This window comes from Salvelinus alpinus, chromosome 16, assembly GCF_045679555.1.
Source record: "Salvelinus alpinus chromosome 16, SLU_Salpinus.1, whole genome shotgun sequence".
Lineage (NCBI taxonomy): Eukaryota > Metazoa > Chordata > Actinopteri > Salmoniformes > Salmonidae > Salvelinus > Salvelinus alpinus.
This window is the reverse complement of record NC_092101.1, coordinates 52654353-52676700: the sequence shown is the minus strand read 5'-3', so window position 1 is coordinate 52676700 and position 22348 is coordinate 52654353. Positions and strand designations below refer to the sequence as shown.

The following is a 22348-nucleotide window of genomic DNA, read 5'->3' as shown; positions in this document are numbered from 1 at the left end:
GTAAAAATTAAGAAAAACCATGGAATGAGTAGGTGTGTCCAAACTTTTGACTGGTACTGTATGTGAGAATGCTGTTCATTAACTACAGCTCAGCGTTCAACACCATAGTGCCCACAAAGCTCATCACTAAGCTAAGGACCCTGGGACTAAACATCTCCCTCTGCAACTGGATCTTGGACTTCCTGATGGGAAAGGGTAGGCAACAACACATCTGCCACGCTGATACTCAACACTGGGGCCCCTCAGGGCTGTGTACTTAGTCCCCGCCTGTACTCCCTGTTCACCCATAATTGCGTGGCCAAACACGACTCCAACACCATCATTAAGTTTGCTGACGACACAACAGTGGTAGGCCTGATCACCGACAACGACGAGAAAGCCTATAGGGAGGAGGTCAGAGACCCGGCAGTGTGGTGCCATGACAACAACCTCTCCCTCAACGTGATCAAGACAAAAGAGCTGATCGTAGACTACAGGAAAAGGAGGATCGAACAGGCCCTCATTAACATCGGCGTGGCTGAAGTGGAGCGGGTCGAGTTTCAAGTTCCTTGGTGTCCACATCACCAACAAACTATCATGGTCCAAACACACCAAACCAGTCGTGAAGAGGGCACAACAAAACCTATTCCCCCTCAGGAGACTGAAAATATTTGGCATGGGTCCCCAGATCCTCAAAAAGTTCTACAGCTGCAACAAAGAGCATCCTGACTGGTTGCATCACCGCCTGGTATGGCAACTGCTCGGCATCCGACCGCAAGGCGCTACAGAGGGAAGTGTGAACGACCCAGTACATCACTGGGACCAAGCTTCCTGCCATCCAGGACCTCTATATCAGAGGAAAGGCCATACAACTGGCAAAAACTCCAGTCACCCAAGTCATAAACTGTTCTCTTTGCTACCACACGGCAAGCGGTACCGGAGCTCCAAGTCTAGGTCCAAAAGGCTCCTTACCAGCTTCTACCCCCCAAGTCATAAGACTGATGAACAACTAATCAAATGGCCACCAGACTATTTACATTGACCCCCCTCCTCCCCTTTGTTTTTACACTGCTGCAACATGCTGTTTATTATTGAGGCATAGTCACTTTACCCCAACCTACATGTACAAATTACCTCCACTAACCTGTACATTGACTCAGTACCGGTACCTTCTGTATATAGCCTCGTTATTGTACTTTTTTTTTTTTAACATGAGTTTATTTTGTAAATATTTTCTTAACTTTATTTTCTTAATACTGCATTGTTGGTTAAGGGCTTATAAGTAAGCATTTCACGGTAAGGTGAAATGTTGTACTCGGCGCATGTGACAAATACAATTTAATTTTATTTATATATACGCGCCACTTGTAGTATTTGGAGAAAATTTACTTATAGTGTATTTAAGTAGTCAAAAGTGTATTATTTGGTCCCATATTCCTCGCATAAAATGACTACGTCAAGCTTGTGACTCTACAAACCCATTGGATGCATCTACAAAGATTATAACCCCCCCCCCAAAAAAAAATGCTAATCTCCCCTATTTTTGGTAAACATGCTATCCTCACTCATTATTCATTGCCGATTTTTGTTAAACATGGCATTATCAGGATTCATTTAGAAATGTCTAGAAACATCTTATCAACTCACTTAGAAAGATTACTCCAGTCATTATTCCCCATTCACTTCCTATTGGGCAAAATATAACCCGAAGCACAACCAAAATATAACCCGAAGCACAACCAAAATATAACCCGAAGCACAACCAAAATAAAACCCGAAGCACAACCAAAATATAACCCGAAGCACAACCAAAATATAACCCGAAGCACAACCAAAATATAACCCGAAGCACAACCAAAATATAACCTGAAGCACAACCAAATCATAACACAAAGCACAACCAAATCATAACCTGAAGCACAACCAAAATATAACCCGAAGCACAACCAAATCATAACACAAAGCACAACCAAAATATAACCCGAAGCACAACCAAAACATAACAAAGCACAACCAAATCATAACACAAAGCACAACCAAAACATAACCCGAAGCACAACCAAATCATAACACAAAGCACAACCAAAATATAACACAAAGCACAACCAAAATATAACCCGAAGCACAACCAAATCATAACACAAAGCACAACCAAAATATAACCCGAAGCACAACCAAATCATAACACAAAGCACAACCAAAATATAACCCGAAGCACAACCAAAATATAACCCGAAGCACAACCAAAATATAACCCGAAGCACAACCAAAATATAACCCGAAGCACAACCAAAATATAACCCGAAGCACAACCAAAATATAACCTGAAGCACAACCAAAATATAACCCGAAGCACAACCAAAATATAACCCGAAGCACAACCAAAATATAACCCGAAGCACAACCAAAATATAACCTGAAGCACAACCAAAATATAACCTGAAGCACAACCAAAACATAACACAAAGCACAACCAAAATATAACCCGAAGCACAACCAAAATATAACCCGAAGCACAACCAAAATATAACCCGAAGCACAACCAAAATATAACCTGAAGCACAACCAAAATATAACCCGAAGCACAACCAAAATATAACCCGAAGCACAACCAAAATATAACCCGAAGCACAACCAAAATATAACCTGAAGCACAACCAAAACATAACACAAAGCACAACCAAAATATAACCCGAAGCACAACCAAAATATAACCCGAAGCACAACCAAAATATAACCTGAAGCACAACCAAATCATAACACAAAGCACAACCAAAATATAACCCGAAGCACAACCAAAATATAACCTGAAGCACAACCAAAACATAACACAAAGCACAACCAAAATATAACCCGAAGCACAACCAAATCATAACACAAAGCACAACCAAAATATAACCCGAAGCACAACCAAAATATAACCCGAAGCACAACCAAAATATAACCTGAAGCACAACCAAATCATAACACAAAGCAAAACCAAAATATAACCCGAAGCACAACCAAAATATAACCCGAAGCACAACCAAATCATAACACAAAGCACAACCAAAATATAACCCGAAGCACAACCAAATCATAACACAAAGCACAACCAAAATATAACCCGAAGCACAACCAAATCATAACACAAAGCACAACCAAAATATAACCCGAAGCACAACCAAATCATAACACAAAGCACAACCAAAATATAACCCGAAGCACAACCAAAATATAACCCGAAGCACAACCAAATCATAACACAAAGCACAACCAAAATATAACCCGAAGCACAACCAAAATATAACCCGAAAGCACAACCAAAACATAACACAAAGCACAACCAAAACAAGCTGCAAATGCAACCAACGAGTGTGCAGAGTCACAAGCTTGATGTAGTCATTGACTGGTAGAAATATGGGACCAAACACTAAACGTTTGACTATTTTAATATGTTATAAGTGAATTTTGTCCAAATACAGATATAGGATCTTAATTTGAGCCAGTTTGCTACAACAGGACAATTATACATTTTTCGTAAGGGGAAATCAAGTCTGAAATTTCAAAGTGGAAATTACTAACTTCAGAAGCCTTTTTTTAAACCTCAAATACACTGTTAAACATTTCCTGCAAGTTAAACATTTCCTGCAACAGGGAGATCCAGTTAAGATCCTACATCTGTACTTCTTCAAACGGGCGACTAGATATATAAAGTGCTTTAATTTATAAACAGTAAAACAGATATGTATATGAAAATACCCTCAAATAAAAGGTGACATTCTATACTGTTGCCTGATACTAAACATTTGATCGCAAATCCAAAATGCTGGAGTACAGCGCCAAAGGTAAATATTTATCTTCACAGGTTCTGACCTGTGTCATGGTGTGGGGGGGCTGGGGTTTCTGCCCCCCTATAGCAGGGTGGGAGGGCAGGGTGATGCGTGTGGCTGTGTCCCTGGCTCCCTGGGGACGCTGGATACTGATGGTGGCAGGAGGAGGGTGGATGGTCAGCCCTGGATGCCTGGAGCAGGTAACACAAGACATCATCTACCCACCATCCCTTTTAATGTGACATCATCAACCCACCATCCCTTTAAATGTGACATCAACCCACCATCCCTTTTAAGGTGACATCATCAACCCACCATCCCTTTCAATGTGACATCATCAACCCACCATCCCTTTTAAGGTGACATCATCAACCCACCATCCCTTTCAATGTGACATCATCAACCCACCATCCCTTTTAATGTGACATCATTAACCCACCATCCCTTTTAATCTGACATCATCAACACACCATCCCTTTTAATGTGACATCATCAACCCACCAACCCTTTTAATGTGACATCATCAACCCACCATCCCTTTTAAGGTGAAAGCTCTGGTGGGTATTGTTTCAATATATTATACATGGTCAATAAACTTCAAATGTGAATTCTAAACCTTGTGGGCACAAACACACACGTTGTCATTTATACAAGTGATTAAATGGAAGTCCTATTGTTTATTTTCTCATTTACACAGGGGGTTTTAATTTGGGAGCACTGTGCAAAAAAAAAAAAAAATCCTATATTTGTTTTCTTTCTGTGTTTCTGTACCATTGTTTCCCCCGAGCGCAGATTCGTTAGCGTCATGCTTGTACCATTACTACAGCGCAAACTGCTTGTTTCTAATCCAAACAGTTGAAAAGATCTGACACATATTACCGGCACAATCTTTTTCTCCTCCTGTCATAAACCATGTCGCGGGCTGCATCTGTTTTACACCTTGTTCCGGTCATGTTACCCCATTAGCTAGCTAGCTAACAACCTGGTAACTTTACCAGTACATCCAAACATCAGTCATGTTACCTCACTAGCTAGCTATGCTAACAACCTGGTAACTTTACCAGTACATCCAAACATCAGCCATGTTACCTCATTAGCTAGCTATGCTAACAACCTGGTAACTTTACCAGTACATCCAAACATCAGTCATGTTACCTCACTAGCTAGCTATGCTAACAACCTGGTAACTTTACCAGTACATCCAAACATCAGTCATGTTACCTCATTAGCTAGCTATGCTAACAACCTGGTAACTTTACCAGTACATCCAAACATCAGTCATGTTACCTCACTAGCTAGCTAGCTAACACCATCCAAACATCAGTCATGTTGTTGGGTGTAGGGTGCCGTCTTTCGGATGGGACGTTAAACGGGTGTCCTGACTCTCTGAGGTCATTAAAGATCCCATGGCACTTATCGTAAGAGTAGGGGTGTTAACCCCGGTGTCCTGGCTAAATTCCCAATCTGGCCCTCAAACCATCATGGTCACCTAATAATCCCCAGTTTATAATTGGCTCATTCATCCCCCTCCTCTCCCCTGTAACTATTCCCCAGGTCGTTGCTGCAAATGAGAACGTGTTCTCAGTCAACTTACCTGGTAAAATAACGGTAAAATAAAAAAATAAAAAATGTTACCTCACTAGCTAGCTATGCTAACAACCTGGTAACTTTACCAGTACATCCAAACATCAGTCATGTTACCTCACTAGCTAGCTATGCTAACAACCTGGTAACTTTACCAGTACATCCAAACATCAGTCATGTTACCTCATTAGCTAGCTATGCTAACAACCTGGTAACTTTACCAGTACATCCAAACATCAGTCATGTTACCTCATTAGCTAGCTATGCTAACAACCTGGTAACTTTACCAGTACATCCAAACATCAGCCATGTTACCTCATTAGCTAGCTAGCTAACAACCTGGTAACTTTACCAGTACATCCAAACATCAGCCATGTTACCTCACTAGCTAGCTAGCTAACAACCTGGCAACTTTACCAGTACATCCAAACATCAGTCATGTTACCTCATTAGCTAGCTATGCTAACAACCTGGTAACTTTACCAGTACATCCAAACATCAGCCATGTTACCTCACTAGCTAGCTAGCTAACACCATCCAAACATCAGCCATGTTACCTCACTAGCTAGCTAGCTAATACCATCCAAACATCAGCCATGTTACCTCATTAGCTAGCTAGCTAACAACCTGGCAACTTTACCAGTACATCCAAACATCAGTCATGTTACCTCACTAGCTAGCTATGCTAACAACCTGGTAACTTTACCAGTACATCCAAACATCAGCCATGTTACCTCACTAGCTAGCTAGCTAACACCATCCAAACATCAGCCATGTTACCTCACTAGCTAGCTAGCTAATACCATCCAAACATCAGCCATGTTACCTCATTAGCTAGCTAGCTAACAACCTGGCAACTTTACCAGTACATCCAAACATCAGTCATGTTACCTCACTAGCTAGCTATGCTAACAACCTGGTAACTTTACCAGTACATCCAAACATCAGTCATGTTACCTCACTAGCTAGCTATGCTAACAACCTGGTAACTTTACCAGTACATCCAAACATCAGTCATGTTACCTCACTAGCTAGCTATGCTAACAACCTGGTAACTTTACCAGTACATCCAAACATCAGTCATGTTACCTCATTAGCTAGCTATGCTAACAACCTGGTAACTTTACCAGTACATCCAAACATCAGTCATGTTACCTCACTAGCTAGCTATGCTAACAACCTGGTAACTTTACCAGTACATCCAAACATCAGCCATGTTACCTCACTAGCTAGCTAGCTAACAACCTGGTAACTTTACCAGTACATCCAAACATCAGCCATGTTACCTCACTAGCTAGCTAACAACCTGGCAACTTTACCAGTACATCCAAACATCAGCCATGTTACCTCACTAGCTAGCTAGCTAACACCATCCAAACATCAGCCATGTTACCTCACTAGCTAGCTAGCTAACACCATCCAAACATCAGCCATGTTACCTCATTAGCTAGCTAGCTAACAACCTGGCAACTTTACCAGTACATCCAAACATCAGCCATGTTACCTCATTAGCTAGCTATGCTAACACCATCCAAACATCAGCCATGTTACCTCACTAGCTAGCTAGCTAACAACCTGGCAACTTTACCAGTACATCCAAACATCAGCCATGTTTCCTCATTAGCTAGCTAGCTAACACCATCCAAACATCAGCCATGTTACCTCACTAGCTAGCTATGCTAACAACCTGGCAACTTTACCAGTACATCCAAACATCAGCCATGTTACCTCACTAGCTAGCTATGCTAACAACCTGGCAACTTTACCAGTACATCCAAACATCTGGGGACACAGAAAGAAAGGGGATATCTTCTTCGGGAAGTCAATGAATGACAGTTCTCTTGCATGTTGTCATCACAGTTTAGCTTTTTTATAATAAACAAATGCATTTACAGGGTTACATATTCGTTTCTAGAGCACAACATATGCGTCAGAAGTGGCTGTGATTCATTTAGGCTATATCGCTCTCTTATTTTCTGGCGCTCCAAACTTTTTAAAGTTGGGAGCACCAGTGCTACCAATGAACATTTTTAATTTAGAGCCCTGACAATGAGTTCATCTGACTGGTTAAGTAGATAAAGGGACAAAATCTCACACTATCCCTTTAATGCTAGGCTAGCTACTGGGCCACTTACCCATGCAGCACCTCTGCAGACTGGGTGAACGTTGGGTTAATGACAGGGGACTGGTTCCGGGTGGCTGAGATAGGGGCCACTGCTGTAGAGCTTGTGACAGGGGACTGGTTCCGGGTGGCTGAGATAGGGGCCACTGCTGTAGAGCTTGTGACAGGGGACTGGTTCCGGGTGGCTGAGATAGGGGCCACTGCTGTAGAGCTTGTGACAGGGGACTGGTTCCGGGTGGCTGAGATAGGGGCCACTGCTGTAGAGCTTGTGACAGGGGAACGAGACTGAGGACGAAGAGAGGGAGAGAATCACACCATGTTTCCCTACAAAACTGACTGAACTGTCAACACAAACAACTACAGAGGGAAAATCATGAACGCAGGAGTTATCTTTGTTAAAATGAAGTAAGTCAAAACCCCCAGGGGCAGTCATTTCCTGCACTACAAATGAGGAAAAACAATGGTGTGCAAGTTAACATTTGATTTGTAAACTCTCCACAAGCCTCCCACCATAATAATGCAATTGAGCCGTCATAACACTGGGGTAAGCACCTGGATAGACTGGTGGGTAATGTGATGTACAGTGTGCTGAACAGGGCCTACACTGGCCCCTGATGCTGGTCTGAGAACAGCAGGCCCTTTACAGCTGGACATCACTGCTGCAGCCACCGCCCCTGGAAGACAGACAGCACAATGTGGATTAGGGGAACATATTACAGAATGAAAGGCAGAGGGTAAGAGCTCCCTCTAGAGGTCGAGCCAGAGAAGTGCAACACGCAAGAAAAATAGAATGTGAAAAGTTTCCCCACCGGACAGTAATATAGGTTGAGGGTAAATGGGAAGTGAATGTTTGTTATGAAACACCTGGGGGGTTAGACCTCCAACCAAAACGCTGGGTTAGGGAGATGGGTTAGGGAGACGGGTTAGGGAGACGGGTTAGGGAGACGGGCTAGGGAGACGGGCTAGGGAGACGGGCTAGGGAGACGGGCTAGGGAGACGGGCTAGGGAGATGGGCTAGGGAGATGGGCTAGGGAGATGGGTTAGGGAGATGCAGTACGTACCTCTGGGTAGGTGAGAGGTGAATGTGTGTTGAGGAACAGAAGGAGCCCTAATTATCTGGATATTAGCTGGCATGAGGTGATGCCGATTACTGGAGTGGCCCTGAAATAAGAATAGGTCAAACACATCAGTCCATAATAAAATAAGTTTTCCTGGACACAGATTGAGTCTAATCCTAGATTAAAAACACATTTTCAACAGAGATAATCTATTGATGTAGTTTTGATCCCGGACTAGGGCTTAATCTATGTCCAGGAAACTGCCCCTTTAATGGCTTATTCATGAAAGTTATTCTAAAACAATGATCACAAACAAGAGCCAATAAGAATGGAGCAGGCTATGTAGTCACCTGTTGTCCACTGATGGTTGCCACAGGGATGGAGGAGGTGGGAGCCATGTGGCTCTCCAGGGTGACAGTGATGTGGCCAAGCAGGGCAGGCTGCACCTTGGGGGGCAGAGGGAGAGGGACGTGGCCCCCCTGGACCTGGCTGGAGGCTGGGGCGATGAGACGACTGGGCACCAGCGATTTCAGGGCAGCCTGAAGAAGAAGAAATAAAACACATCAACATCTTATGAAAACATAGATTTGTTTCTATGATATTTGCTGTCCTAACACACATAGATTTGATTTAAGATAGTGATAACATAGACTATCAATCATTTTGATTCTATATTTTAGGACACTTTTGAGGGGTGTCAACTTTTCCTCCCTGACTGGGTGAGTTCTCAATCAGATGATAGCAGGCAGGGGAAAAGGGATGTGTTCATCCCGTCGTGTATAGTTGGCTATACACCACAAACAGATCTGGGATCAGGCTAGGGAAGAGAGGGAAATGGGGTGTTTTAATCACCACCCTATTACCTTTATAGATAAAACAGATCTGGGATCAGGCTAGGGGGGAGAGAGAAATGGGGTGTTTTAATTACCACCCTATTACCTTTATAGATGAAAACAGATCTGGGATCAGGCTAGGGAAGAGGGGGAAATGGGGGTGTATAGTGTGCTTCTTTCAATTAGAGCCCTGGTCAAATGTAGTGCACTAAATAGCAAAAAAAGTGCAATTTGGGAAACAGCCATGGAGCGGTCTTACCTTCATTTGCCCGTCGACGAGGGCAGCAGGCTGGGCCTGCAGTAGTTGGACAGGAAGGTTGGACACGGTGACAGGTTGACCAGGTGTACCCGCCCTGTTGGGCACCTGCTGGGACAGAGCTGGGACCTGGGACTGCAGGCTGTAGGTCTGAACCGGGACCTGAGGAGGGAGATGAGATATTGACTTTCTCTGTGAATACATATCGGGGTGGATTCTGGGACAGATTAAAGCCTAGTCTTGGACTAAAGAGTTTGATGGAGATTCAGGACATAGAACATTAGACGATAAAAAGCCTGCAATCAATGAGAAAATAGAGAAAGTGCAGTTAATGTTATCTGTACATTATAGGTTGCGTCCCAAATTGCATACTATGGGCACTGGTCAAAATAAGGGTACTATAAAAGGGATTATGGAGCCATTTGGAGTGAACAAATACATGTACACTATCAACTAGACCAGGGGTACTCAACTCTTACCCCACGAGGTCCGGAGCTATCCTATACCCTACAGAAAGGGTACTCAACTCTTACCCCACGAGGTCCGGAGCTATCCTATACCCTACAGAAAGGGTACTCAACTCTTACCCTACGAGGTCCGGAGCTATCCTATCCCCTACAGAAAGGGTACTCAACTCTTACCCTACGAGGTCCGGAGCTATCCTATACCCTACAGAAAGGGTACTCAACTCTTACCCTACGAGGTCCGGAGCTATCCTATCCCCTACAGAAAGGGTACTCAACTCTTACCCTACGAGGTCCGGAGCCATCCTATCCCCTACAGAAAGGGTACTCAACTCTTACCCTACGAGGTCCGGAGCCATCCTATCCCCTACAGAAAGGGTACTCAACTCTTACCCCACGAGGTCCGGGGCTATCCTATCCCCTACAGAAAGGGTACTCAACTCTTACCCCACGAGGTCCGGAGCTATCCTATCCCCTACAGAAAGGGTACTCAACTCTTACCCTACGAGGTCCGGAGCTATCCTATACCCTACAGAAAGGGTACTCAACTCTTACCCTACGAGGTCCGGAGCTATCCTATCCCCTACAGAAAGGGTACTCAACTCTTACCCTACGAGGTCCGGAGCTATCCTATACCCTACAGAAAGGGTACTCAACTCTTACCCTACGAGGTCCGGAGCTATCCTATCCCCTACAGAAAGGGTACTCAACTCTTACCCTACGAGGTCCGGAGCTATCCTATCCCCTACAGAAAGGGTACTCAACTCTTACCCTACGAGGTCCGGAGCTATCCTATCCCCTACAGAAAGGGTACTCAACTCTTACCCTACGAGGTCAGGAGCCATCCTATCCCCTACAGAAAGGGTACTCAACTCTTACCCTACGAGGTCCGGAGCCTCGTAGGGTAATTAATTGTACCCACCTGGTGTCCCAGGTTTAAAATCAGTCCTTGATTAGAGGGAAACTATGAAAAAAACACAGTGGAACTGGCTTCAAGGTCCAGAGTTGAGTTTGAGGGAACTAGAGTATCCACTAACCTGAGGGTAGGGTCTGACCACTCCAGTCTCCTGCTTGTCTTCTCTGAACGACAGGGCTTCTTGTCCTCCCCTGCTGCTGGCTGGGAGGTCCTGGGGACCATGGTGGTCCACATCACCACTACTGTCCTCACCTGGTCCTGCTAGAGAACCATTCATCACAAGCAGTCTGAGTTTTAATAAACATCATAGATCATAACATACAATTGGAGAGAATTTACCAGCAACTCTGGGAGGACTGTGGAAATGTGTTCAGTTCCAAATGGCACCTTATTCACTATGTAGTACACTCCTTTTTAGAGTTGGGACGATAAACCGAAAATTACCGACACTGCCTTCCTCTTACAAAAGTATGTTGTTAATTTTCGTGGTTTTGTTACACAACGTTCCTGTAGATTGTTCTAGAACCATTATTTGGTTTGACAGTAATAGCCTAAACATTGTGTTGATTTCTGTCATGAAAGTACAGAGCCTTCAGAAAGTATTCATACCCCTTGACTTAACGCATTTAAGTTGTGTTACAGCCTGATTTCAAACTGGATTAAATATACGTTTTCCCCTCACCCCTAGCTACAAACAATACCCCATAATGACAAAGTGAAAACATGTTTTTTTACGTTTGCAAATGTATTGAAAATTAAATACATAAAAATCGTATTTACATAAGTATTCACACTCCTGAGTGAATACATGTTATTACCTTTGGCAGCGATTACAGCTGTGAGTCTTTCTGGGTAAGTCTCTAAGAGCTTTACACACCTGGATTGTATAGTATTTGCACATTATTCTTTAAAAAATTCTTCAAGCTCTGTCAAGTTGGTTGATCATTGCCAGACCGCCATTTTCAAGTCTTGCCATAGATTTGAGACGATTTAAATCAGAACTGCAACTCGGCCATTTAGGAAGATTCAATAACTAGCAGGGTTGGACAGTATCCAGAATCTCACACCGGGATTTACAGTATTACCAGTTTAGTACACAAGGGGGCGCCAAAAACATAACACATTTCCATGGAGGCTGCTAGCTAAACTGCTGGCCTAAACATGCCATTAAGCTCAAACGAAAATTAACCAATTGCAAAGACAGGCAATGCAGCTCATGAAGTTATACATATATACAGTACCAGTCAAAAGTTTGGACACACCTACTCATTCCAGGGTTTTTCTTTATTTTTACTATGTTCTACATTGTAGAATAATAATGAAGACAACAAAACTATGAAATAACAGATATGGACTCATGTAGTAACCAAAAAAAGTTTTCAACAAGTCAAAATATATTTTATATTTGTTATTCTTCAAAAGTAGCCACCCTTTGCCTTGATGACAGCTTTGCACACTCTTGGCATTCTCTCAACCAGCTTCATTAGGTAGTCAGCTGGAATGCATTTCAGTTAACAGGTGTGCCTTCTTAAAAGTTAATTTGTGGAATTTCTGTCCTTCTTAACGTGTTTGAGCCAATCAGTTGTGTTGTGACATGGTAGGGGGGCTATACAGAAGACAGCCCTATTTGGTAAAAGACCAAGTTCATATTATGGCAAGAACTGCTCAAACAAGGAAAGAGAAATGACAGTCCATCATTACTTTAAGACATGAAGGCCAGTCATTTACATTTACATTTAAGTCATTTAGCAGACGCTCTTATCCAGAGCAAATACAAATTGGTGCATTCACCATATGATATCCAGTGGAACAACCACTTTACAATAGTGCATCTAACTCTTTTAAGGGGGGGGGGTTAGAAGGATTACTTTATCCTATCCTAGGTATCACGGCAGAATGCTCTGGTAGCCATGCTGGTTAAGTGTGCCTTGAATTCTAAATAAATCACTGACAGTGTCACCAGCAGAGCACCATCACACCTCCTCCATGCTTCACGGTGGGAACCACACATGCAGTCAATACGAAAAGTTTCAAGAACTTTTAAAGTTTCTTCAAGTGCAGTCGCAAAAACCATCAAACACTATGATGAAACTAGCTCTCATGAGGACCACCACAGGAAAGGAAGACCCAGAGTTACCTCTGCTGCAAAGGATAACTGCACCTCAGATTGCAGCCCAAATAAATGCTTCACAGAGTTCAAGTAACAGACACATCTCAAACATTAACTGTTCAAAACAGACTGTGTGAATCAGGCCTTCATTGTCCAATTGCTGAAAAGAAACCACTACTAAAGGACACCAATAATAAGAAGAGACTTACTTGGGCCAAGAAACACGAGCAATGGACATCAGACCAGTGGAAATCTGTCCTTTGGTCTGATGAGTCCAAATGTGAGATTTTTGGTTCCAACCGCCGTGTCTTTGTGAGATGCAGAGTAGGTGAATGGATGATCTCCGCATGTGTGGTTCCCACCGTGAAGCATGGAGGAGGTGTGATGGTGCTCTGCTGGTGAAACTGTCAGTGATTTATTTAGAATTCAAGGCACACTTAACCAGCATGGCTACCAGAGCATTCTGCCGTGATATGCCATCCCATCTGGTTTGTGCTTAGCAGGACTATCATTTGTTTATCAACAGGACAATGACCAACACACCTTCAGGCTGTGTATGGGCTATTAGACCAAGAAGGAGAGTGATGGTGCTGCAACAGATGACCTGGCCTCCACAATCACCCGACCTCAACCCAATTAGGATGCTTTGGGATGAGTCGGACCGCAGAGTGAAGGAAAAGCAGCCAACAAGTGCTTAGCATTTGTGGGAACTCCTTCAAGACTGTTGGAAAAGCATTACAGGTGAAGCTGGTTGAGAGAATGCCAAGCATTTGCAAAGCTGTCATCAAGGCAAAGGGTGGCTACTTTTGAAGAATCAAAAATATATGATTTGTTTAAAACTTTTTTGGTTACTATACTACATGATTCCATATGTGTTATTTCTTAGTTTTGTTGTCTTCACTATTATTCTACAATGTTGAAAATAGTACAAATAAAGAAAAACCCTTGAATGAGTAGAAGTGTCCAAACTTTTGACTGGTACGTGTGTGTGTGTGTGTGTGTGTGTGTGTGTGTGTGTGTGTGTGTGTGTGTGTGTGTGTGTGTGTGTGTATATATATACACACACACACACACACACACACACACACACACACACACACACACACACACACACACACACACACACAATCATTAATTCTGGCCAAGGGATCCGTAGAATAAGTTCAGAGGGCGTAATACCATACAATGTAACATTCATTTACATTATTAATTTACATTACATTCATTTACATGATTCATTTACATTATTAATTTACATTACATTCATTTACATGATTCATTTACATTATTAATTTACATGATTCATTTACATGATTCATTTACATTACATTCATTTACATGATTCATTTACATTATTAATTTACATTACATTCATTTACATGATTCATTTACATTATTAATTTACATTACATTCATTTACATGATTCATTTACATTATTAATTTACATTACATTCATTTACATGATTAATTTACATTATTAATTTACATGATTCATTTACATGATTCATTTACATTACATTCATTTACATGATTCATTTACATGATTCATTTACATTACATTACATTTACATTATTCGTTTACATGACATTTTAGCCATTTATCAGACACTCTTATCCAGAGCGACTTAAGTTAGTTAGTGCATTCATCTTAAGATAGCTAGGTGAGACAACCACATATCACAATCATATCAAGTAAAAAAAAATCTTAAAGTATTTAACAGCAAAGTTAAATAGAATTGACTATGATACTTGATATGATTGTGATATGTGGTTGGCTCACATATGGGAAAAGAGGAGTGCCTTTTTTTCTTATTTACAATTTATGTCCTTAACCCTGGGCAACATAGGCCTGGAGACTCACAGGGATATTGGTATCCACAGTACTGTAAAATCTCAAAGTTGTCTCTGCAGCATGGACATTTTTTTTAAAGAATTGCAGGACATTTGCTTGAAACTGCAAAATTTTATCTCCAATGCCAAGAGGTGGGCCTTTAAAATGTTTCTTCCCACGGCCCAAGACTTGGTTCGTCCGGCCATGCACTGCCGTAGTAAAACTCCTTGTAGGCTATTTTTTATTTTTTTACCTTACTCGAGTTGTGTTCTGATTATGAGGGGTTCCCTGATGAATTTAGTATCATAAAAGGGGACCCCGGCCCCAAAAATTCCTGATATAGGGAATAGTATGCCATTAGGAACAAGACAATATTCAATATAATGTTAACCTGTCTGGTTGGATGACTGATTGATAGAGACCGGCTTTCCACCAGGATTACTCTGAGCAGGCATTCCAGCTGTAGAAAATGGCTGAGAACTCATCTTTCACTATCCTAGAAGGGAGAAGGATTGAACAACCATTATATAATTTTTTTTTTAAAGAGATCACAAGCCTCTTTCTCAAATCATTTTTTCCCTTATCTCATCAAATGTATTGGCGGATAAGGTCCAAGGTCCCTCCCCTCAATGGGTTTTGAGAAGAGAGGACGTGAGGAATTCACATGACAGTCCACACAAATTTCATGACCGTCATATTTTTTTTTCATTTTATTTAACCTTTATTTAACTAGGCAAGTCAGTTAAAAATAAATTCTTATTTACAATGACAGCCTAGGAACAGTGGGTTAACTGCCTTGTTCAGGGGCAGAACAACAGATTTTTACCTTGTCAGCTTGGGGATTCGATCTAGCAACCTTTCGGTTACTAGTCCAACATTCTAACCACTAGGTTACCTGCCGCCTCTACACTCTAACCACTAGGCTACCTGCCGCCTCTACACTCTAACCACTAGGTTACCTGCCACTCTGTCATAGCCCTGGAATCAAGTAAAGATGAATGGAGAAAAAGCCCATTCCGGCAGCTCTAGAAAGTCTCACTAACCTCAGTATCCTGTCTTTCATTCACACAGAGCTAGCTACCTTTGTGTGAAACGGAAATGCGTGTAAGATGAAGCATTTTTACATATCATTGCTCTGTCTGCGATCAATGAATGTTCCGAATGATTTAGGAAATTCAGACGTTATGAAAAAATATGGTGTGGCACATTCTAGCTAGCTAGTTACTTTACCAGAAGATACCCACCCTACCGTTACGTTAGTTTACACTGAGCTGCATTGGGGTCGGAACGCAATCATGGATGGTTACATTGAGACAACATGGAGCCGGTGCGAGATATGAGTCGGAAAACATATCTGAATGCAGGGGTGGGATTATCCCTTGATCATGACTCTCAGTTAGGGCTAGACGGTATACCGTATTTGACAATATACCGGTATTGATGCACGGACCGGATTTTTAACTTTACCTTCTATAACAGTATTTTAATGTTTGGTTTGTTAAATGTGATACACTGTGTGTAATGTCAATTTTAATAGTTTATTTTTTATACTTCCCTACTCTCTCCCCTCTCTCATGCCGCTTTCCACACAGACCTAGCCCCACCCCCTGATTTCCACACAGACCTAGCCCCACCCCCTGATTTCCACACAGACCTAGCCCCACCCCCTGATTTCCACACAGACCTAGCCCCACCCCCTGATTTCCACACAGACCTAGCCCCACCCCCTGATTTCCACACAGACCTAGCCCCACCCCCTGATTCCCACACAGACCTAGCCCCACCCCCTGATTCCCACACAGACCTAGCCCCACCCCCTGATTCCCACACAGACCTAGCCCCACCCCCTGATTTCCACACAGACCTAGCCCACCCCCTGATTCCCACACAGACCTAGCCCCACCCCCTGATTTCCACACAGACCTAGCCCCACCCCCTGATTCCCACACAGACCTAGCCCCACCCCCTGATTCCCACACAGACCTAGCCCCACCCCCTGATTTCCACACAGACCTAGCCCACCCCCTGATTTCCACACAGACCTAGCCCCACCCCCTGATTTCCACACAGACCTAGCCCCACCCCCTGATTCCCACACAGACCTAGCCCCACCCCCTGATTTCCACACAGACCTAGCCCACCCCCTGATTTCCACACAGACCTAGCCCCACCCCCTGATTTCCACACAGACCTAGCCCCACCCAGTCACTCAAGGAGCCATTTATTGTCACTTGACTACGACACACTTGCGTTCAGTCTGCATGGCAATGCAGCACATGCAACAATGTTGATGACTACGACGCAGTTTCCACTTTGCTTCTTAATAGAAATCCACAAGCGTTCTATAATTACACTATTCGTTTGTGTTTATTATATCTGCAAAAAGCTAGTTTGTCTTTTCTTAGCAAGTTGTGTTACCAGCTTATGCTATTCGCTAGTTAGACTGACGGAAGACAGAGGAACCACCTGTGGTAATTAGCTATCTAGCATGCTCTGAACACCTGTGTGTAAAGGAAGAAGGCCACCAGAAACGTGTTGTTACTGAAAAATACTGTCGGGTAAAACTGTATATTTTGCAGTTGTGAAATAATATTAATGTGATATGAAAGTAAAGGGCTTTATATTTCTAGAACTATATCGCAATTGAGAATCGATTCACGTTTAGATTTTGTTTTGTATTTGGCTGCCAGAGTCATCCTACCTCTGTAAATAAGTAATTGCACTTTAAGGAGAAACGGTAACGTTAGGCTCCTTAAGAGTACATCTTGGGCTAGGATGGGATATGCCACTGTACTTCAAATTGTACCTTTATCCACAATGCCCCATCGAGAAGACTGAAACACTACTTGCAGTGTGGATAAAGGTCACATTTGTAGTACAGTGGCATATTGACATATCCCATCCCTGCATTGAGCTAGGTTACCCGACCCATATCTCCCGCCAGCTCCAAGTTGTCTAATGTAACCATGATTGCGTTCCAACCCCCTTGTAGCTCAGTGTAAACAAGCGTAACGCTAGGGTAGATATCTTTAGTTTTTTAAATATTTAACCAGGCAAATTTGTATTGGCGGATAAGGTTATAGTAAGCTAGTTACTGTGAAACCCTAGCTAACTACAGCTGTTATGAGTAACTAGATAATCACCGAATAGGCACTGCTTTGTAGAATGTGTCTTTCTGCTTTGACAGTATCACAACCGATGGCAGCGACCACAGTCGAGCTCTTAAATTAAACGTTAATGTTTAATTTTGATCGCATATCCAGATGGTTAACCTTGCAAAATAGCTAGCTAAGGATGGCTTGCTAGCTGCAGCTATCGCTAAACAAACATTGGGTGAACAACTTATTAAGATTCTTACAATATTTATAGAATCCCAAATTTAAGTTGGGAAAGCTTTATCGACAAAGCCTTGACGATACATTCGCAAAAAATACATGCTAAAATACCGTATTCGTAGAGTATTTTTTTTCTTCTCCAGGCATTCGTCTTTTCTTTTCAACAACATACAAACCGGAAGAACGAAGAGAAGCTCCCAACATTTTATTCGTCCAATCGTCGGAGGGAATTGTGTAAATCCTTGACAAATCACAAACGGGGATGGGAGTCAATCGTATCTGCGAAACGATTGGCTGGTGGCAGAACTATTCCCGCGCTGAGAATGTTTATAGACGTTTAATAAACCGAGTAGTTTGGATACTGGATACTGATTGGCTAAAACAGCATTTAGCCGTGTGTACGTGATACCGTATACCATGACGTTTAGCCTTTTCACGTTGATAAAAATGGCTACATCAACAATAGTTGAAATTGCCGATGTACAAAATAAGCATTTAGATTAATTTGAGAGAAACCGAAACGAAAATAACATCGTGAAACAAAGAAAGTGGGCACTTAGCTGATTCACTGACTGGTGTGTAGAGAAAGGGATATATTGTGAGTTTGGGAATACAAAAAAAAATGGAGCTGAACGTTATTTTACGGGACTTGTATTTGTTCAGTGAGAAACACGAATGCCGAAGAATATGGGATTAGCAGCTAACGTTATGCTGGACTCGGAGCTGGTATGAACATATCAACGATCCCTTCTCGGTTTGGCATGGTATATACAGAAGGACACCGAATTCACAACGTGCAATCATGTGTCTGTCGGCGTAATTAAAAAGTCGAGGGAAGAGCGGCGCGATAAAGCTGAACGGCTACATATGGTATGTAACTGTTAGCTAGCTAAACCATTCTAATGTACCCTGACAATATAACCGGTAGCTATGTAACGTTAGGCCTAACTATTAGCTAACGTTATTGTCTTATGTTTCAGGTACACAAGAGCCGATGGCAGTACTATTCTCTCTGACAACACAGCAGCAGCTGCCCCAGTTAAACGAATGGCATCCATTCCCAGCAGCGTGGAGTCAACAAACGAACAACATTGGCAAGCCAACTACAAACGATAACACGGGACAATTTTTTCTCTCACTTGTGCACAATAAATGGGAACATTCAGATCAACATGAATAAATAATTGGCGTGTGTTAGTCACTCTAGAAGTAGCGCTAATGCTCGTTTTTTCCCATACATTTAATATAAGCTTGCTAGCTAGTCTGTCGTTTTGTCCAGACTACTTTTTCATGGAAGAATGTATTTATTAATTAAAGCAACATTTTCAATGTAACGTGTAGTTCCTTATCTTACTGTTTTGGCAACCGGTTTATAAAAGCAATAAGACACCCCTGGGATTAGTGGTATATGTCCAATATACCACGGCTAAGGTCTGTATCCAGGCACTCTGTGTTGCGTTGTGCGTAAGAACAACCCTTAGCCGTGGTATATTGGCCATATACCACACCACCTCGGGACTTATTGCTTCAATATACCTCACAATAATCTCTCCTTCCACCTGAAGTGTGCACTACCCACACATGTAAAAGCATTGGATTGGTGTTGGTATGGGCTAGATTCTCCTGGGGGGGGGGGGGCATTTGGTCTTCTGGACACAGGCATAATAAGAAATGGTTTGGAGGGTTGCACTGAAAATGTGTTATAGTTCCTCGCTGTAAAAATTTGCCCAAAATAGTTATATTGTTTTTAGAATTTCCGATGCTCTTTGACTGTCTAGCTTTCATTTCGAGGATTGTTAGTGAACTGGACACAGTCAATAAACTGTATGGATGCAGGTCCATTATCAATTAAACTTCAACTCCCTCTGCTGACATTTTCTTAACAATGCATAATATTGTATACTACCATCATAATGTACATTTCGGTTTCAAATTCCTACAAATACATGCTTAGATCTGTTAGAAATGTGACTACTACAAGGTGACTACTACAATGTGACTACTACAGAGCCCAAAATACAGCAGGACAGAAAAACCTTAAGCGTAAAGTTATTTTTATTTTTTTCGCAGGGGACCCCCAAATGTCCCCATGTTGGGGAATAAGAGATTTTGAACGTCTGTTTGAAACAAAATGTCGCCAATTACTGTTCCAAAACAATAAAATAAGAATATTTTTTTCAGATCGTTTACCTAAAGGCAGCACTCTAAACGTGCACTTCCCCATAGGAACACAGCCATTCTAAAAGTGCAGGGCTTATGCCATACCTTTATATACATATGAGAAAGGTGAAGTCTACCTTTCCATTGACGAAAATATATCCTGTCTGATGCCCAGGTCATCCACTAAACAGCAGTATTAGATCCCATGACATTTCGTGGTGTTTTCAAGCACGACGTCTTACAATGACCCTAGCAATTAGGCCTTTTACGTTATTGAGTTAAAAAAAATTACAAAGATAAGACAGACAGGGCCCCAAAAAAATGCTCAGAATTTAACAGGTTACACAGTTTCGATTTGCATTTATTAATTTGAAAGTATATATTTTGTACTCAAACCACCCACGGGTTGTATGTTTGACACCCCGTGGGCTAGAGGAAGTATTTATATAGTCATTTCCTTTCAAATCCATGAAGGCAGAGAGGATGGAAAACCAATATGAACGCTCTTTGAAGAAGGGAAATGAATAAGCTCACACGTTTGTCTGCGTATACACAACACAGCCTAATTCTGATCTTTTGCCCAAATTATTGGCAAAAGATCTGATTTGATTGGTCAAAAGACCAGTTATTGGCAAAATATTAGAATTGGGCTGCTTTTGTAAATGCAGCCTTGCTATACACACAACATTGTGTCTGGATGGCCACTATTTCATCACTAAAACCAGATGGAACAAAACACCCTGGGGAATAGTTACAGGGGAGAGGAGGGGGGATGAATGAGCCAATTGTAAACTGGGGATGTGGCCATGATGGTATGAGGGTCAGATTGGGAATTGATATGACCAACACTTTCATGCAATTTATTTGTTAACATGTACTTCGAGACTGTCACTCCATCAGTCTAATTGCTCAAAGCGCTTGAAGGATACCTTGAAATAGTGTAATAATACTACTGCCATTACAGAGACAGACCGCTAGGGGGCAGCAGAGCCTCTTGTTTTGCATTGTCCTTATGGCCTTTTAGTTTTGCTGCAATTTTTTTTATTTAACCTTAATTTAACTAGGTAAATAAATTAAGAACAAATTCTTATTTACAATGACGGCCTACCGAGGAACAGTGGGGTTAGCTGCCTTGTTCAAGGACAGAATGACAGATGTTTACCTTGTTAGCTCGGGGATTCAACCCAGCAACCTTTCGGTTACTGGCCCAACGCTCTAACCACTAGGCTACCTGCCGCCTCTACGCTCTAACCACTAGGCTACCTGCCGCCTCTACACTCTAACCACTAGGCTACCTGCCGCCTCTACATTCTAACCACTAGGCTACCTGCCGCCTCTAGACTCTAACCACTAGGCTACCTGCCGCCTCTACACTCTAACCACTAGGCTACCTGCCGCCTCTACACTCTAACCACTAGGCTACCTGCCGCCTCTACACTCTAACCACTATGCTACCTGCGAGCCTCTACGCTCTAACCACTAGGCTACCTGCCGTCTCTACACTCTAACCACCAGGCTACCTGCCGCCTCTACACTCTAACCACTAGGCTAGCTGCTTCCACTCTCTACAGGTTGTAGTACGAGCATTAGGCCTTAAGCCAAGTGTCCTGCCGCTAGACGTCGTTATTAAGGGTTTTATCCCAAATAGCACCCTATTTCAGTTATAGTGCACTACATTGGACAAGGATCCATAAGGCTCTGGTCAAAAGTAGTGCACTATTTAGGGAATAGGGTGCCATTTGGATATTGAAAACGTCTAAGCAACTAAATTGTTCATATTTCCTGTCTGTGTCCAGTCGAGATATTATACTCGGGGGGGCTAACCCAATATTTGGGTGAGAACTGCAACAAGAGATATCCACTTCAGTTGAGTTGTTCCACTTTTCC

The 22348-nt window shown here is 42.4% G+C and overlaps 1 protein-coding gene and 1 long non-coding RNA gene across 3 annotated transcripts in view; one reads left to right on the top strand and one right to left on the bottom strand.

Moving 5' to 3' along the window:
* LOC139541672 (histone deacetylase complex subunit SAP130-like) overlaps positions 1–18684 on the bottom strand; it is a 35161-nt gene extending 16477 nt beyond the window's left edge. For both annotated transcript variants that reach the window (XM_071346591.1, XM_071346592.1), the window contains exons 1-9: positions 18413–18684; positions 15358–15462; positions 11146–11285; positions 9648–9806; positions 8906–9094; positions 8559–8658; positions 8050–8171; positions 7511–7782; positions 3835–3982 (exon numbers count right to left, since the gene is read on the bottom strand). In XM_071346591.1, the coding sequence (XP_071202692.1) occupies positions 3835–3982; positions 7511–7782; positions 8050–8171; positions 8559–8658; positions 8906–9094; positions 9648–9806; positions 11146–11285; positions 15358–15451 (1224 nt within the window). In that variant the 5' untranslated portion in view covers positions 15452–15462; positions 18413–18684. The remainder of the gene's footprint in view (positions 1–3834; positions 3983–7510; positions 7783–8049; positions 8172–8558; positions 8659–8905; positions 9095–9647; positions 9807–11145; positions 11286–15357; positions 15463–18412) is intronic.
* Positions 18685–18698: 14 nt separating this feature from the next.
* Positions 18699–19635, top strand: LOC139541673 (uncharacterized). Its single transcript, XR_011668388.1, has 2 exons — positions 18699–19171; positions 19282–19635. It is a non-coding gene; the product is annotated as an uncharacterized lncRNA (long non-coding RNA).
* Positions 19636–22348: the final 2713 nt, after the last annotated feature.